The sequence below is a fragment of the Conger conger genome, chromosome 6 (assembly GCF_963514075.1).
Source record: "Conger conger chromosome 6, fConCon1.1, whole genome shotgun sequence".
NCBI lineage: Eukaryota > Metazoa > Chordata > Actinopteri > Anguilliformes > Congridae > Conger > Conger conger.
Window position 1 is genome coordinate 16,341,916 of NC_083765.1, and position 19,658 is coordinate 16,361,573.

The 19,658-nt window shown below is 45.6% G+C and overlaps 1 protein-coding gene across 3 annotated transcripts in view; it reads left to right on the top strand.

Annotated features, from left to right (window-relative positions):
- The window catches only part of LOC133130183 (A-kinase anchor protein 13), a 106,769-nt gene that overhangs the window by 32,976 nt on the left and 54,135 nt on the right, over window positions 1-19,658 (top strand). For all 3 annotated transcript variants that reach the window (XM_061244514.1, XM_061244515.1, XM_061244516.1), the window contains exons 4-7: window positions 4,242-4,541; window positions 11,461-11,644; window positions 16,334-16,523; window positions 16,900-19,327. In XM_061244514.1, the coding sequence (XP_061100498.1) occupies window positions 4,242-4,541; window positions 11,461-11,644; window positions 16,334-16,523; window positions 16,900-19,327 (3,102 nt within the window). The remainder of the gene's footprint in view (window positions 1-4,241; window positions 4,542-11,460; window positions 11,645-16,333; window positions 16,524-16,899; window positions 19,328-19,658) is intronic.

Sequence of the window (19,658 nt, forward strand, 5' to 3'; positions counted from 1 at the left end):
TGTGATAACAGCACTGGCTCCAGCGCAGTCTGGAGAGCCTGAGGCCTCAGAAGAACTCCGCTCCTGATTCCTAAGGGCTGCTAGGATGTCACTTATCTCATTTGTGTGGGAAAAGTCCAAAGGACAGTGTGTGGTTGGATGTGTCATGTATTTATGCATTGGCCTTATTTAGGACCGTCGACTTTGTGTGGCACCTTTCAAAAGCACTGTTTTCCATGCAAACTCAAGATTCATATGCTATATAAAGATATAATGACACGTCTGTCACAGATTTTTCCAGAGATCATCCATACCTTTCCTGAGTTTTATGTTATTAGAGCTCTATTTTTGTCTGCAGCTTGCTTGGATTTACATTTCACTAATCATATACCCAGTCCTGACAAACTTTAGCGATGGCCATTGTTTAAGCTGCTCATCTGCAATCAGAGGGGGAGATAACCCTACAGCTTATCACTGAGTGCTTCAGAGTTTCATTTATCTTCCTACCTCACATGATCCTATATCTTATTTTAATGAAACTCAAAAATCAAATCAAATCAATGGAATTTAAAGTTAATCACAATTAATTGATCTGAGATACCATTTTAATCATTAATTCAGTTTGGTAATATCCCACAAAATGCCTTTATCATATTTATTTATTGAATGTAATGACTACTGTCCATCATTCCTCAATTGTGTTCTGGAGAACTGCAGTGCTCAAGGCTCCATGTGTGCTTATACCACTGCCCCAAGATAAAGGGAAATGGCTGAACTCACCTTGAATAAACTCTTATGTAATGAAAGGGTCTGGTGGATTGACTCGCCATCACCTTGGTCTGTTAGCTGAAAATGGAGTGTTTCTTTATTGAGTGTAGGGACAGTGCCATAGACTTTCCAGGATACTGTTTGAGAGGCCTTCCCATCATTCCTCTTGATAACTCTACCTTTTTGGCTCCGTCTATGATCTTGCTGCCCTCAGGCTGGTCTCCTTGCAGCTTTTATCTGAGCCAAAATGGTAGTTACAGTTTGGTGAATTTGACTTTCCGTTGCATTGAGCCAGGAGAGAAACAGCCACCTCTGGCTCAGTGCCAGACAGTTAAGCTGAAAAATGGCTTTGAAGTAGTGTAAAAATATGCATTGAGCTGAGATGCACACCACTGTAGATACCAGCACTAGTGTGACACACATCACTGTTGGGATCTTTGGCCCAGCTCTGTAATCATTCATCAGAGGGAACACTTAAAGGCTTTTCACCAGTGCATTAACAACAGCGAATGAGTGTGGCGAAAGGGTTTTGGGAGACACTGTTATCCATTTCAAGGACACCTCTGTCTCTTTTGTTGAGTCGCCCCGCTAAGGAGGTCCCGGCTTTTGTTTTATTGAAGCTTTGGGTTGCTAAGACGCCTCTGTCAACAGTTATTAAGCATTGCCCATTTTAATGCAGGGGGCCATTAACAGAGAGATACATTTCAAACAACTGTCTTAAGCTCTGTTGGAAAATCTTGTGTGTGGCAAATCCATTTAGAGTACAATTGTTTGCGTTACGGATGGATCCGTTCTGCAAGATCTGTGATGCCACATCCCATGCAGCACACTTGGGCACATGCGTACGCACACAGACAAATATACACTGTGAGCACTTTATGAGGTATTTGTTAGATCTATTTTTTGTACTTTTTGGTCGTCTGCTGTTGTAGCCTATCCACTTTTTGATGCGTTGTGTGTTCAGAGATGCTCTTATGCATACTGCTATTGTACTGAATGGTTATTTGCGTTAATGTTACCTTCCTGTCAGCTTTGACCAATCTGGCCATTCTCATTAAAGGCATGTTTTTGCCTGCAGAACTGCTGGTCACTGGATGTTTTTAGTGTTTCCCATCATTCTCTGCAAACTAGACCGTTGTGCATGAAAATCACAGGAGATCAGCAGTTTCTGAGATACTCAAACCACAACAAAAACAATCATTCCATGGTTAAAGTCACATTTCTTTCCTATTCTTACATTTGGTCTGAATAACAGCTGAACCTCTTGACCTCATCTGCATGCTTTAATGATTAATGTTTTGGCTGATTAAAGCTTTGTATTAACAAGCTGGTGTGTAGGTCTAAAAAGATTGCTCACTGAGTGTACATGCGTATAAATAGACATAGAATAACATATTTAATTAATGTTGTTGACAAATTTTGGCCTATTCAGTTTCATTGAAGATTAATTTTGAAATTGGACAACAATTCTGTTGAACACACAAGGGTATTGAATGATTGCTTCAGGTCAGGTCAGCATTTCGATTTTTGACAATTTGAGTAGCAGAGTCAGCGATGGTCCTCGTCTAAACTTGTGGAAAGAGGTGGCTTGTAGTATACGTCCAGGAAGAGCCAGGAAGGGGGCACCTCCTCGGGCTGCAGCCGAAGGCCCTGGCCGGGGGCCTCCTTTATTTAGATTAACCACCCTGTGGAAACAGCCCTGGCTGTCACTTTTACTGGGGCTGTGCTTTCTAACCGCTAGCCACCCAGAGCTTAACCCTGCTAACAGATAATGGCTCATGTGGCATCAACAGTGTCTCACATAAGCAGTGGTGCCCCGCAATGACGTCACTTTTTCCACATTTTCATCGTCACTGCGGTAGAAAGCGGAGAAGGCGTTACGTAACCTTTTAAAAGCAAATAAATAAATAAATACAAAGCCCTTTTCTCTTTATCTGTATGGGCAAAATCAGGTTCTGGGGTAATGCAATTCACTGGTATATTTCAGTGTTAATCGGAATGATTTTATTTATGCTGTTGTTGATAATGAGTTGTTGTACCGTTCATATATGTAGCCTATAAATAGTGGAGGACACCAAGGATATTTTAGTTTGGTTGTTTTTGCAGTGTACTCAGACATCGCTAAAGTGGTGGTAAGCTTGTAAGTCTCAATGTATATTTACATGCTGTCCCGTCAGTCTTGTACCGTGGGTAATGGGAGATCTGGTAAATATATGTGCCTCATGTGGCCAGTGCTATTGAGTCCAGACATTCCTGAGGGAGAGAATTCTATATTCAGCAGCGAGGCAGCGCATTTCCGAAATGCCACTTGCATTCGATAAAAATAATCCCTTTTGTGCATGACCTACGAAGCTTCCTTTGTCTATCCAAATAGCCTGTACAATAACTGTTGGGTTAATTAATGTAAAATACCCTTTTCTCTTTAGTACATCTAGCTCACTGTCTGGAAGTCCAAGAAACAATTGCTGCCATGTCATGTGACATTAAATGCTGACGTGACACAGCATGTTTTTTTTGGTGTTGTCTTGCTCACGGATAAAGAATGTTTAATGTTTGGAAGTCGGGTTTCTTAGTAACTGCAGAAGCACAGTGAAGTCTTGGTTCGTAACGGAGGGGGGCAGCTGATGGTTTTGGGAGCCTTCTCGGCTTTCTCTGGTTTCTCTGGTCTGTGGCGATTCCTACGGTCCTGTTGCCCGGCTGAGGCTGAGGACTGAGAAAGCACTCCGGTTATCTATACCATCAGTCCCTGCACCCAAACCATCCCAAAATATCAATGATTACCACTCTATCCTTGATAGCTGTGAGATGTGTTTGCTCTCTTACGAAGAGTACAGGTACCTGGAGTGAAATCAATCAGTAGAAACTGCGGTTTGTTGTGTTTGTGGGGTCAGGGTGGGTCACGGCAAGCTCAGCCCACCCACAGTGCACTTCACCTGTCACAGCCACTGCACGCTGCAACCATGTATTTACTGGCTTGTCTTAGCCAAAGGAGTGGCATTATAGTCTGAATCAATACGGCAGCTTGTATGTCATCCAATGGAGTCTCATTTCGACATTCTTATTCTCATTCTTATTCTTCTCATCAGTTTTTGTTGCTAAGTTATGCATATTCATGATAAGGCGCTAACCCAAAGAAAAACATGAATTGTGTACATCAAAAATATCAAATACCAACAGTCATACCCCTGTCTTGAATAATCGTAAGATAAATAGAACATCAAATGGTAAGAATACAGAGTTGACCTTCTGGTTAGCTGATATAATCTGTGGCTGGTGTGCTTTGCATTAGATTTTAGCTTGGAGAAATCCCTTTAGGTATTGCTGACTGGCAGTTAAGGTGAGTCAGCAGAAATTTGCCTAGAGTGGTTCCGATAATCCGCCACACATGTAGTTGGGATTGAAGGTTGCACATACTGTAAGTAACATTAGCTGTTTGCGGTCTGGGGAGCGGTTTCTAACTGTACGTCCCCGGTTGACTCTTTCCCCCACACCAGCTCATGACTGCTGCGAGTCTGTGCGGGTCACGCTGTGCTCCGCCAGGCCGGGCCGGGACGTGGACACGGTGTCGGAGGAGCACTTCCAGTTCGTGCAGGACCTGGCCTTCGACATGGCGCAGTTCCTGGTGAGCACGGCCGGGCAGGACGACGGGCTGGAGGGAGCCATGATGCTGGACGAGTGTCAGATCCCCCTGCAGGAGTGTGAGCGGCTGGACGAGAGCCTGGCACTGGCCCTGCGCCACCTCACCCTGCCCCAGGGCTGGAGCGTGCTGGGCACCGACCTGGGCAAGAACACAGGTGAGCGCAGGGTCCTCACTGCCCTGCCCCAGAGCACTGACCTGGGCAAGGACACAGGTGAGCGCAGGGTCCTCACTGCCCCAGAGCACTGACCTGGGCAAGCACACAGGTGAGCGCAGGGTCCTCACTGCCCCAGAGCACTGACCTGGGCAAGCACACAGGTGAGCACAGGGTCCTCACTGCCCCAGAGCACTGACCTGGGCAAGCACACAGGTGAGCACAGGGTCCCTGCTGCCCTGCCCCAGAGCTGGGGAGTGCTGCGCTTCAACCTGGATCCAGGCCTCCCTGCCCAGGACCTCAAAACCCAGCGCACTCTTCTGATTGAGTGCCTTGGTCGTTTCTTCTTCTAAATATCAAACAATCTCTCCAAAGAGCACCTTCTGTTGCCACTACCATAGACAAAGCTGTTCACCTACAGCAGTGCTCCTGCCTTCCGCCTACCTTTTATAAACATTATAGTTTCATGAAGAAAAGAAAAAAGTATGTGTATTGAATTGGGTTGAGAATAGCATTGCTACAGAAAACAACCATTGACCCTCTTAAGTTCATCTGCACTGCATCATAGTCCACTTATTCAGCTACCCTAATTACATTTAATGAAGTATTGTAAATATTCATAGTAATGACTCAAACCACTGATGTTTTCAACTATATAGGGCCTAAGATTCCTCAAGATGGCAAGCTATGCATACAGTATGTAGGACAAATCAGTGAATTATGCTGCTGTATGTGTAGTAAAAAATAGGTTGTGTACCTGGTGTAACAGCTTGCCGTGAGTACTTCATGCCTGTAGGATGTATGGTATAAACTGCACCGCTCTGGTAATTACATATTTGTTTAACATTGGCACTTTTATTGGCAACTATTTATTGCTGACTGTATAACGTGACTGTATAACATGGCCATGTCACATTTCACAGTGATATCTGCTCTGGATATACTTATCTCAGTGAACTTTGAACACCTTTCTTTCTTTCTCTGAAATGTATTTGGCAGAAGCCCTGTTCTACTGTAAGTCTTTGGTGTTTCCCCACTAGGTGGTTCACTAATGATACCATAACTCCGCCCCCTGAACACAGTGGGCTCTGACTACTCCTGGCTCAAGGAAAGCTTTTTTCATATCTCGCGCACTCCAGTAAACTCAGAAATCAGAAATCATAGTGGGCTTCAGTGTTTTTTTTTTTCCTTTTTCTTTTTTCTTTTCTTTTTTTTGACATCTGCAACTCATTTCAATCTTGGAGGAGCAATTTGGTTAATTGGCAAAAAAGAAATCTCTTTAGTAAAAAACAGGAGGTTGCAGAGTATTAGCAAGTGGATTAGAGCGATTGGTTGTCCACCAGCAGAACTCAGACAGGAAACCCGTGGAGCAGCAGATCCCTAGAAAAGCGACACAGACCCATGGCTATTGTTCTTGGCTCCAGTTTACACTTTTTTTTCCCTCTCCGTCTCAGTTTTTCCTCTCTCTTTTTTTTTCTTCTATTAGGTTGCCATTACAAATGTGGAACGCAATGTCAGATATTCTGAAACAAACATTCCCACCCAATTAAAAACTTTCTCTCTGGCAACAAGTGTTTATAAGGCATACTAAGAAAGACTTGGGACATTTTTCAAACGCATTCTTTTTTAAAAGGGGCAGGTCAGAGCTGAAACTGGCTTTCCAGTCTGAGTATGTTGCCTTAAACCTGGCTAAAATGTGCTCTCACTATTACTCCTATTTTAGGACAGAGCGAAAAAATCCTTGGAAAATGTGAATGACGTATTTGAATCTTATAAATATCTTTGCAGCTATTCACTCAGTATTGCGTAGTTTCATAGGCCTTATTATGTTGTATCATGAATCTACTCCCATGGTGACCGTTTGATAAATTTACATACCGTAAGACCAACAATGTGGCATAACCATATTTAGTTACTCTGCCCTGAAAACTACTTGATTGAAATATGATTTTTAGGTGCACTTAGCCTGGAATGTAGTATGTAGGATGCCATTTCTCACCCAACAGGAGTAAGGCGTTCTGTAGAGAGCAAGCTATACTGATTCCCATTTGAAACTGGCACCGTGCCACAGGGCTCATGTAAAGATGCCAGCTTGCCTTTCACATGCCTTTTTCCATAACCTAGGGCTGACCCAATGAATGTTCCAGCCTTGAAGTTTGTTTTCCCTGCGGCCACCCCTACATCATTCTAGACATTTCCTGGGTTGACAGAATTTTTTTATTTTATGGAAGTGCCTCATTCTGTTCTGCAAATTTAAGTTCTGCAATTCTGCAACTCCTGTACTTTGGCACTTGTATATCTGTGGCTGTGAGCTGAAATTAAATGTTCTGTAAAGCCTGCAAAAACTATTTTTCCAAGTAACCTTCCATGATTCTTACCCGGTGGTTAAAAGCATACTGTACATCGTGGTTTACTATAGTTTAATTGACTTTGGCACAAAAAATAATGGCTAATCTTAAGCAGTGGTCTTACCTAATTCACTTGTATAACAGTATTGGACAATATATTATTGTATGCATGTTTTTGAATGATAGCCATTTTTAAAATCAGTGTTTAATAATTACACTGTCAGTTGTGAATATGACCATGACTGCTGTGATTCACTGCATCACTAGCCAAAACGATATATAAGGAAGAATGAATAAAGGTACCACAGCAGGACACTTGTCATTTTTTATTTGTTGAACTGATGCTAACAACTTTAAACAAGGCATTCCTATGGGCTAGCATTAAAATTCACGACTGGCAGAAAGTTTCATATGGGTCAGTATTTATGAAGCATGCGCAAAAATCCACACCGCTATGCTTTGGCCCAAGGTTTCCCTGCTTTGCCAGCAGACTTGGCCAGGCTAGGGTGCACCTTGGCTAGCTGGGAACAGGTGTGGCAGATGTCCTGGCTCAGGGGTGGTTTTAAGCAGGGGAGCAGTGAACAGACAGAACTGAACATCCTAGCTGTTAATCCGCCTGCAGCTGTATAATCATCATATGCCTCTGAAAATAAACCGAATGAATCGCCAACAAAGTCTCGCAGTAGATGTGTGGGCCTCCCTGAATGCTTGTTCTCACAGAAACTCTTGAGAATGGTGATGGAAAAATGTAAAAAGCAAAAAAATGTATGGTGATTGCATTTCTATCTGGAATATGTACTGGCTAAACGGCTTTACTAAATATGGAACAACAGTGATAAATGTATTGGCAAAAGTAAGTTTACAAAATGTACTTTGCGTACTTGTTTTGCCAAGTGGATGTGGAAGATTTGGTTGGTGCATAGTGAGTAAAAAAGCTTTCTCAGGAATGATAATTACAATCAGTTAAAGCAAGCTAAAGAGCCGTATTTAAGTGATATCTGATAAACTCTCACAGATAACAGCCACAGTAGAGCTAAACTAGGCCTTTGGGAATGCTTTTTGGGCAGTGTTAAATTATTTTGTCCTTTAGTGTACTGTACTAGTGATCATGAGTACTTACTGCCTTTTCCTGTATTAAAGTCTGAATAATATGTTTGGAAGTAGTGCTGACACCATCTACAGTTTGTGAGATTAGTTTCCGTTATTGCAGCTGGTTCTATCAAGCATTAGTTATGTTATGTAACATTTGCTATAGGACAGTAGTTCATTCACCTTGAATCACCATATCCAATTGGAGCCCCGTTCACTCAAGCTACTGATTTGCCAGAAGTAGTAAGTTACGGTTGTTTTTCTGGCAAAGCACACCTGGAATTTGGGAAGATTTATCTCCCATCAATCTGGCGACTCGGTTTGGCTCATTGTATTGTAAGTCTGTATTGTACTGTGAGTCTGAAAAGTGAGACTAGTGGTGTGATTGAAGATGTGGGTTGACATGTTATTTAGTGGTTAAGAGTGAACATTGGGCCTCAGGGTTATGGATTTGAATCCCATCTCAGCTATAAGCAAGGCACTTCAAGGGGATCTGTAAAAATCCCCTTGTATGAATTCCACAGACATTTGTTACATATTTGGCTATGCCAGGGGTGCACAACAATGGCCGATCCTTTCAGGATATTGTCAAAACTTTCTGGTCTTAATTATTTAATTGACTCAATCATATCTGACGTGTATGAATACCGTGACATTGAGGGGTGACATTAGCTCAGGCGGTAAGGCAGTTGGAGGGTTGCCGGTTCGATCCCGCTCTGGGTGTGTCGAAGTATCCCTGAGCAAAGACACCTAACCCCCAAATGCTCCTGACGAGCTGGTCGGTGCCTTGCATGGCGGCCAGTCGCCGTTGGTGTGTGAGTGTGTGCATGAATGGGTGAATGAGAAGCATCAATTGTACGGTGCTTTGGATAAAGGCGCTATATAAATGCCCACCATTTACCATTTACCGGCTACAGCTGTAGACTGCTAGTGTATCCTAATGATTTTACTGAGCTAAAGTACAGGCTTGAACCAGGGTAATTTACCGAGCTGTCAGCAAATTTAAAAACGAGACAATTGGTTGGAACAAAAACCAGTAACAGTTGTGCACCCCTAGGCTATTCAAAGTTTGCTAAGGTATTTGCTAGGCAAAGTACTAAAGAGGAATATAAATTTTTTGAATTCATTTGAAGAACAAAAATCGTGTCATACTTACACGAGCTGGAGCTGGTGCAGTTTGTGGGATTGGTGTAGTCTGCTGGCATTGCCTAGCAGGTGTTGAAAATGCGTTGTGTGCAGTATTCTGTGTTTGTTGGGAGCGAACATTTGCACACCCTGCTGTAGCTCTCCTCGCCCTGGATTTGACACTGGGACTGCCTGGGAATTTGTTCCACAGATGTGGAGGTGAAGTTTAGCCATGTTTTCATGGGTTATCAAGACACCAGACGCAATCTCACCGAGGCGTTATTATATTGGCATCGTAAAGCTTGTGGCACGATTGGGCCCAATGAGTAATCTGTGCTATCAGGGCTGAAGCAACGTTACTGCTGCGGCAGGAAGATAGAGTGTTAACTAGGGGCCCCTGCTCAGGAAAGATAAGTCCACACAAACACCCGGGTAGGCAGCTCCGGTCCCTTCTGCTTATGGAGCACTCTGTTCCTTCCCTGCCTGCGGGAGATTTCACGTGAGAGGGGAATTTACTTCATATGATATAGTGCATCAGAGAGTTATAACACCAGCAAAGCAGGTGACGAAGAACAGGATATTCTAGTGGCAGTGTTGCTATCTGCTCTACCAATGTTTAAAGTAGAAAAGCAGAAGTGAAAGGCTGAAGCCATTTTGAGGTGGGTTTATTTAATGGTATGGCGTGCTCAACATTTCCCCCAGGTCTGTGTTTAAAGTGAGCACTATCAGAAAGACGCATTTATTAGCCAACTGTATAAAGTCAAGATGGGGAGTCAGACAAGATCTTTTAGATGTCCTGCTGGCTTGGTAAAGCAAATTCTTCTCTAACCTGCCCGTGAAAGAGAGCAGCTGTGTGATGGTGTCTCCAGCCCAGCCATTCCTGCAGCTGGCCATGGGCACCTGGGATCCGGAGGGACCCAACAGACAGCAGCTGGCACCCTGCGGTCTGGCCCAAAGCTGCTTCTGGCTCAAATTAAATCGGTTACATGTGAATTTAACAATTGTTTCCTATATCCCTCTCCATGTCTAAACAGGACAATTATTGTTCAGAGACAGTTACCATTTTCAGCATCAGATATGGTCAGGCTGCCAAATAATTTTCAAACATGACTAATCTTTACAATACATATTGTATCTTATAATAGGCATTAGAATACATTGCAGAATAAACTGTACTTGAAATTAATTTGATAACAACAAAAGTTGATAGTTTGAATCTTGCTCTGCAGAAGGAAAAAGAGAAAAGCTAGGATGTCAACATGATGCATTGCTGTGTGATCCAGAGGGTTTTCAGCGGTCTGGCACGTTCCAGCATAATTCCTCTGATTTTGGCTGACTGGAAACCCATGTCTTTTGATTCTATATTATGAAGGTATGGTACACCAAGTATTGTTTTGTCAGGTTCATATCAAAGTTAGTTGTTGAGTCTTGAAATATTTTAATTCTCAGTGTTATTTTCATATTGACGGAATTATTCAGTATACTAATGTGCGCCAGACTCTCTCTCTTTTGAACTCTCACTTCCATTTCTTTTTGTAATGGCAGAATGCTTCCTGAAACTCGAGTAAACCTTTCCTTCTGTTTCACAGCTGTGCCTCCTAAGTGGCTCTGATTAAATCTCTAAAATTAAAAATAGATTACTGGAGTCAAGCCGAGTGCGACTGGGTCCTGCGGCCCTGCTGGAACACTGCGTTTTGTTTGTGTCTGAGCGTTTAGCAGGCGCTAGCACTAATCCCTCTGTGAGTGTCTGCTTCTGGATGCCACTTCTTCCTCCTGCGCGCAAATTGATTATTGCCCTCCCAATAGCCCATTCAAAATGGAGTGCTTCCTCCCTAGCCTTTCATTAACCGAGAGAATTCTCCTATTGCATCTGATCCTCAGAAGACCGCGTTCAGGGCCAGCGCCGCTCCTTAAGCCCCGAAAATATACCCATAATCCGCCACATTGAAAGCAGTGGGGAGAAAGCTCTTAAAGGTTTAATTGCACTGACAGTACATAATTAGACTGTGGCCCCGAGGTTTCTAAAAACAACCGGCGGTTGTGATTCACCTTCCCAGCGCACGGTGAGCAGGGCAGTGCAGGGCCGTGGGATCCGGGGGGAGGGGCCGGGGGGAGGGAGGGAGGAGCAGAGTGGGAAGGGGGGAGGAGCAGGGCGGTCGCTCACGCAGCGAGGCAGGTGTCCGCTGAGAGGTAGCCACAAGCCTTTTCACCAAACAGGTCTCGCCTCAGTGCTCTGCGTCGAGTTTCGCAATGGATTGGCAGTGTGCTTTGGTTCAGGAGGGCTGGTTTGCACAGCATGTGCTGATGCGGGGTTCTGTGGGTGTTTATTCAGCCTGATTTTCCCCCCCCCCCTCCCTCAGCTCCAGTTCCCCAGGAGACCCTCCTGCACTTTGCGGCCCGGCGAGGACTCCGACGCGTGGCCATCTTCCTGCTGCAGCAGCCGGGAGGACACGAGGCCCTGAGGGTCCCCAACAAGCAGGGCGCTGTCCCTGCCAACGTCGCACAGAGGAAGGGCCACTTCCACCTCCAGCAGCTCCTCACTCCGTGAGTACTGAGCCACTCTCTCACATCTCTCCGGGAACTGTTCCTACGTACGGCGACACTCTCTCACACCAACCTGCCTGTGTGCTACACGGGGTTGTTTACTTCAGGGACTGTCCGTACATACGGCAACACTCTCTCACACCACCCTGCCTGTGTGCTACACAGGGTTGTTTATGTCAGCGACTCTGAGTATTCGTGTAGATTCTCCACTCAGAAATGTGGTTTTCTTGTTTGAATCTTTTGTGAAGAATTGAATGAAGAAAGACTGCCAGTTGCCAAATACAATAGGAGAGGAATGCATAGTTGCATAGTTAAATTATACTTGGATTTATACTTCCCTCCAATGTTATTCTACTCAACCCAGAACAACAGAGACATGTTTTTATTTAATTTTTTCCCTCTGTATCAGTACAGTAAATTTCAATATGCAAACTTAAATCTGATGTTTGTGTAGTAGCAGAATTGCAAATGCAAAACCTGTCTTTTAAAGTGTGTTATGACAAACTTTGGACAAAGAGCAGTGTCTGAATGCTTAAAAGTATGCTGTGACAAAATTGCAGTGATGAAATGTGTTTGGAGGTACGCAGAAGGACAATGAGGTCAGATCGGACAGAGCTGTGGCATTGGACTCTCCCTGCATAAACAGCTAAAGTCAATAAAGCAAAAGGACTGTGTGTGTGTGTGTGTGTGTGTGTGTGTGTGTGTGAAACTCAGGGTCTGTACGTTCCCAGCCCCTCTCCCCTTCAGCCTGTGTTCGTCCCCCTCCCTGTGGTTAACATGGCGCTCTGAAACGGACGGTCCGAGCCAGACGCACAGCCTCTGGATTATCTGTGATGTAATCCTTCCTTCAGTGAGCAGCTTTCACTTGTAGCAGCTGCTCAAAACTCGTTGCAATACGATGGCGGCCTTGAGGACACACATGGGCAGATTCTCACACATGGTGCCAGTCACCGAGCCTGGCCCATTCCCCCCACGAGGCCGCTCCACTGAAAAGTGGGGCACATGACTATGTGACTACATGAATGCTCAATACAAATACTGTATTTTGCCTGGGGACCCCTGCCCTATATCTTCTCTCTCCGCACAGACCCAGTTTGTCCCAATTAGTAGTTTCAGATGGCGGGACTGGAAAAACAGCATTGCTGGAGCCTGCGTATTGAACTGAGCTCCAGTTAGCATTAGCCTGTCCGTGTTGTTTGAGAGGCTTTGCTGACGGACACGTTGCGACCGCGGGGCCAGGCTTTGCGTCACTCGAAGGCCTGTCTCCAGGGTCACCGGGGCTGAAGAGTCTGTGGCGCTTTTATCAGCAGGCCGTGGCGTAACCCGATAGCCGCAGGAGAGGGTAGGCCCCCCCTGCCGCTTGAGCATGTGACCCATGAGTCTACGGGTGGGGGGGATCGTTTACAGCGTCGCACAAAGCCTGGCTAACTGCAAACTGCAGTGGCACAGCCCTGGAAACAGCCTGACTCTCTCGGTTAGCCTCACTTATTGTTAGTGCCGCAACGGAAGTCTGCCGGAAGTGCCTGAAATGTTGGGGGGATTCGATGGGGGTAAGTGCCGTGTTCCCTGGTTGTTTTTAAGGAACGTACCTGGTTGTTTGAGCAGGGAAGGGCACTGCTTTTCACCTGTCTGTAACACAGAACAGGGATTCGCTTACTACGGTGGGTGTGGAGCAAGCCAAGAAGAGATTGGTTTCGCTGCAGAGGGCCCTTCCTTTATTTGTTCGATTAGAACAGTGGGTATCACCCACTAAGTGCCAGCTCATTTCAGGCAGCATTATGTTTATGTTCATCTCTGATTAGTGACTTATAATACAGGATTAAGAATCGAGTGTTCCATTGAAATATCTTGTTTTTCTTTGCTGAGTTTTATATGCAACATTTTTCAGGCATCTGTATCTATCATTCAGTCCTTTGTCGTAGTAGTGAATGCATTGATTTGATTTGATGATTTTAACTTGTTGAATAACTTATGCTCTTGTGAATCGCTTTGGCTTAAGTGTCTGCTAAATGACTAAAATGTAGAATGTTGTGCCGTTCAGGCTGAAAGAGCCTCTTTCATTATACTGTAGCTGTTTGTAAGTGATGTATTTGGTTGCCAAGGATACCAATTCAACAATTTATCTTTTACCCCCCACTATCACATTATAAATACAGCGATCGCCATTAGAGTGCACATAATCCTTTGCTTCATCTTGGGCAGTGCTACAGGAATAGCTGCTTATCCATGGAATAATTGATAGGCGTTTATGTTCTCTCAAACTGGTTTCACTGATTGTTGCCAGTGTCTGAACTCCTGACTCAGAGGGCAGAGGAGTGTGTCAGTTCCTTTGTGAGTGACTGGAAAGGATCCCTCCTCACACCCAGTCTCGACATTTCTCAGGCACATGTATTCAACGGTTTGCATTAACATTGAATGAGAGCGATTATACAGTTACACATGTGGACAAAATTGTTGGTACCCCTCTGTTAATGAAAGAAAAACCCACAATGAAATAACTTGAAACTGACAAAAGTAATAATAAATAAAAATTTACTGAAAATTAACCAATGAAAATCAGACATTGCTTTTGAATTGTGGTTCAACATAATCATTTTAAAAAACAAACTAATGAAACAGGCCTGGACAAAAATTATGATACCCCTAGAAAAGATTGAAAATAATTTGACCATAGGGACATGTTAAACTAAGGTGTGTCCTCTAATTAGCATCACAGGTGTCTTCAAACTTGTAATCAGTCAGTCTGCCTATTTAAAGGGTGACAAGTAGTCACTGTGCTGTTTGGTGACATGGTGTGTACCACACTGAACATGGACCACAGAAAGCGAAGGACAGAGTTGTCTGAGGAGATTAGAAAGAAAATTATAGACAAGCATGTTAAAGGTAAAGGCTATAAGACCATCTTCAAGCAGCTTGATGTTCCTGTGACTACAGTTGCACATATTATTCAGAAGTTTAAGGTCCACGGGACTGTAGCCAACTTCCCTGGACATGGCTGCAAGAGGACAATTGATGACAAATTGAAGAGACGGATAATACCAATGGTAACCAAAGAGCCCAGAACAACCTCCAAAGAAATTAAAGGTGAACTCCAAGGTCAAGGTACATCAGTGTCAGATCGCACCATCCGTCGTTGTTTGAGCCAAAGTGGACTTCATGGGAGACGACCAAGGAGGACACCACTGTTGAAAGCAAATCATAAAAAAGCGAGACTGGAATTTGCCAAAATGCATATTGACAAGCCACAAAGCTTCTGGGAGAATGTCCTTTGGACGGATGAGACAAAACTGGAGCTTTTTGGCAAAGCACATCAACTCTATGTTCACAGACGCAAAAATGAAGCATACCAAGAAAAGAACACTGTCCCTACTGTGAAACGTGGAGGAGGCTCGGTTATGTTCTGGGGCTGCTTTGCTGCATCTGGCACAGGGTGTCTTGAATCTGTGCAGGGTACAATGAAATCTCAAGACTATCAAGGCATTCTGGAGAGAAATGTGCTGCCTAGTGTCAGAAAGCTTGGTCTCAGTCGCAGGTCATGGGTCTTCCAACAGGATAATGACCCAAAACACACAGCTAAAAACACCCAAGAATGGCTAAGAGCAAAACATTGGACTATTCTGAAGTGGCCTTCTATGAGCCCTGATCTAAATCCTATTGAACATCTGTGGAAGGAGCTGAAACATGCCGTCTGGAGAAGGCACCCTTCAAACCTGAGACAACTGGAGCAGTTTGCTCATGAGGAGGGGGCTAAAATACCTGTTGACAGGTGCAGAAATTGTTTGATTGCAGTGATTGCCTCAAAAGGTTGTGCAACAAAATATTAAGTTAAGGGTACCATCATTTTTGTCCAGGCCTGTTTCATTAGTTAGTTTTTTTTTTTTTTTTATGATTCTGTTGAACCACAATTCAAAAGCAATGTCTGATTTTCATTGGTTAATTTTCAGTAAATTTTTATTTATTATTACTTTTGTCAGTTTCAAGTTATTTCAGTGACCATTGTGGGTTTTTTTCTTTCATTAACAGAGGGGTACCAACAATTTTGTCCACTTGTGTATATCATTTTTCACAAATTTGGCTATGTTTCCTTTGAAAAAGGAACCATGGGTGTCTCGCTGGCGCAGCCTGTAGAGCACTGACCGCATGCTCATTGTGAGCCGTGACGTCGGCGGTTCGAATCCGACCGTCCGACATTTGTCGCATGTCTTCCCCTCTCTCTCTCGCTCCCATTCTTCCTGTCTCTCTATACTATATACTGTCCAATAAAGCTGAAAAAGGCCTAAATATATCTTTAAAAAAAAAGAAAAAGGAACCATTGCATTTAATTTTCAAAGTTAATAAAAACTATTAATTGTATCAGAGATTCATCCAAACTGTACTTACGAAGGCATTTCAAAAGAATTTGGCTATATGTTCTGAAACATCAGTTCTCGAAGGTTACTGGATTACATTCTTACATTCTTTGATCAACGAAATGCCAACAGGCCAGAAGCCATAAGGAAGATGAACCTGTTTTAAGGATGCCTGAAACAGAAAGATTTAAGACAAGTGAGTGAATTAAGAGGGGTGAGGTGCGTTTAGGGAATTTAGCCCTCGGTAAGACGTAGCTTAATTGTGACTCATGCTATGTACTGTATGTGGAGTGAGTGTGTCATGTGACTGCATTGGCGTTTGGCTGTTTGCTCTGTACAGGGAGGAGACTACCCCGTGGACGACAACAGAAGCATCCTTGAAGACCTCGGAAGGGCGTGTGGTCCGGCATCATCCGAGACTCAACACCTACACCCTGACTGTGGCCACAACCCCAGGCACCTGCTCGTCTAGCCTGCAGGAAGATGTGGAGGAGCTGAGGCACTTGATACGCCGCCATGCTGAGAAGAAGGTGAGCCCCGCTAATCTGGTTGTGTGGCCTTCCCATGATTCCCTAAAAGACAGCAAGGTATGTCTGTGATATCGTGTAAGTCACTGTATGTCTCGGAAGTCAGTGAGAACATTTGACTGAATGTCAATTTTTGTATGTCTACTTTCCCTGGTTAATTCCTGGTGTTCATTTTAAAATGCTTATTTGGATTTACCTCCAGAAAACATGAAATGTATTTGGAGAATTGCCAGTGTTTTTCGTCCTTGGAAATCATTTTATAAATGTAAAGTTTATTCAGGTAATACTATAGCAAGGAGCAGGAATATCATTTGGCAAATTGCAAAAGAGTTGGTGAAGGAAGATGAAGCTAACGTGTCCATTCCTTGTTTGTTTTCAGGGAGCTCCCTTGTTGCAGCCACAGTCTCAGTCTGAACTCCAGGAATGTGGCGACTGCCTCGAGACTGTGACAGAACAAGCCTGTTTGGACCAGCTACAGCGGGACTCTCTCCACGCCGCAGAGCAGAGGTCTGAGGAAGACGAGGCCCAGCGCGTCGACCAGCCGAGCCAAGCCGGCGGCTGCTGGAAGGAAGCTGGGCCCGCTCCCGGCCCACATACCTCAGAGCCCCCCTCGGGCGATGGCTGCGTCGGGGAGAGCGTGCGGCCTTGTAAGAACAGTGACACAGATTTCCCAGCAGGAGAGGAAGGGGGGGTGGAGCTGTCTTGCTCTCTCACTCCTCTAGGGGACTGTGGAAAAGCGTCAGATAAAAGTGACACTGCGCAGAGCGGGCAGAGCCTTGGTTTGAGAGTGCCATCCTGTGGAAAACAGCAGGAGGAAGCCGATACAGTGGGAGGCGTCATCAGTGCAGCGCAGGGGGTCGATAGAGAGAGCCAGGAAGGGGAGAGAGGCGAGGAGCGGGTGGCTGACAGAGCTCCCACAGAAGCAGACATGGGGCAGGCACCGTCCCAGGAGCGCCTCGAGGGGGCGGACGAATACAAGGTGGGGCACGAGCGCACTCAGGAAGCGGAACAGGAGGGAGAGAAAGCGCCGGAAGCCCTGAGCGGCGGGGGAAGGGAGGGTGAGTTTGAGAGTGAGGAGCCACTTTTTGGCACAGTCTTTACAGAAAACGGCGAAAAGATGCAGGACGTCAAGGCCGGTCCTGAGTCTCTGTGCGACGCGTCTCCCCAACCGATTCCCCGCGAGACGGGACCGAAATCAGACTCTGAATTGATTCAGGAAACACTTGAGGTGGATTGTTCTTTAGAAAATGAGCAAGCTGTCAGCGAGGAGAATAGCTTTGAGACTCCACCGCACAACGTTCATTGTGGCGAGTCTCATTCCGACTCTGTAACAGAAACAGGAAGTGTGAGCGATGGAGCCAAAAACAGTGCTGAGTCGCTGCTTATCGCGGAGGCAGAGCCTTCATGGTTAGAAAGAGCAGAGGAACGTCTCGTCCCAGCGCAGCAGGAGGAGAGCAGCTCCATGGATGTGGGTTCTCCCAAGCCCGATACGGTGCCCCCTGCTGACGACCAGCCCACCTATACCGCGCAGGGTTCGGAGGAGCCCGGGGACTCCAAGGCAGAGCCTATACTCCACACGGAGTTGACCACTGCAGACACATGCCAGCAGGAGAGTCAGAGCTCTGCTTTCCAGAGTCATACAGAATCCACAGAATCACCAGCCTCTCAAAATGGCATCACTTCCTCCTCCTGTTCCCAAGAGGCTGGTTCATCCACTGAAGAAGGAGCTGGAGCGGGTGATGTAAGTTTGGGGGAACTTGTGCCCTCTAGTGAGGAGGATCCCCACCTGTCTGTCAGCTGCTCCATAGCTGAGCCCTCCCCCTTGCCTGAGGTCACCACGCTAACACCGCCCACTCAGGAAGTCCACTCTCTGGGACAGGAGAACGGAGCTGTGACCTCAGAAATGGATGAATCCATCACCCAGTCCCACTCCGATGGAACCGGCCCGGCCCAGCAGGAGGAAGAGGGTGGAGATGCTCAGATACCATCCAATACCGAGCCCAACCCCCCATCATCACCACATGAGGACATGATGGTGGTTTTACAACCAGACTCTTCTCCAGGGTTGCCCAGCGCGGAGCCTGAGAGTGATGGACCCCTGAGGGCCCCTCTGGGCCAGGGTGAGGAGACACAGGAGAGTGAGGGGTCTGGACCCAAACCGGAAACTCAGGACCATGTCCTGGGATCTAACTGCTCTGATCCACAACCAGCCACGCCCTCCAGCATACTGGAAGCTGTGATTCACAAAGAAGAACCACCCCTTCCAGAAACACACACAGAGGAGAAGGAGGTGGTGGAATGGACACATGAGGAGAAAGGTGATGGTCAGTATGCACAGGAACACGGTCCTGAGGTCCCGGAGTCTGGGGTGACCGCTGAGGTTGTTTCGGTGAACGGAGGGGACTCGGGATCGGAGAGTCTCCCAACAACACTGGAAGAGTCCACAGAGGACACCCTGGAGCAGACAGCGGTCTCGCCAAGCCAGGAGGGTATGATCGAGAGTGCGGAGGGTACAGGCGGCAATCTCACCTCAGGTGAGATCATTGCTTCCTCTGTGGGCCATGACGACAGCACGGAGGATGATATCACTGTTTTCGTGAGGACTCTGGAAACAACCCCTGAGGAGCCTGACCTGCAGAGCCCGGCTGCACCTGTAAACTTTGACCTCATGAACCCTGACATGGCTGGGGTCATCTCCCCCAAGGATCCCACCCACAACTTGACCCCAGGGCTGGAAAGAGTCGAGGAAGAGTCTGAGGAAACAGGGGAGAGTAAGAGTACGAGTGAAGAACTGTCTGATATGAGAGGTAAGTCAGATGATTTATTTTATTTTAATGTTAACAGTTAACAGTACCGCAAATGGGCAGTTGGTTTCAATCTGTTGTGTGGTATAATGTCTACTGTGTGAATAGTCAAGCTTTGTTCCAGTCTAAGCCAGTAACACTGAGGTCAATGCCTCCCCCTTATATATGACTTATGTAACCAGATTGCTTTTTGTCTTACCCGTTTTCTCTTTTGTATGGAATGATTATTCAATCCATGCGTAATGAGACAATGATCTGGTTTTCGTGGGATGGCAATCAAGCCCTCCTCTGAAGATATTGTCACATGACTCTCTGCTCGCAACCCTCTGTTATG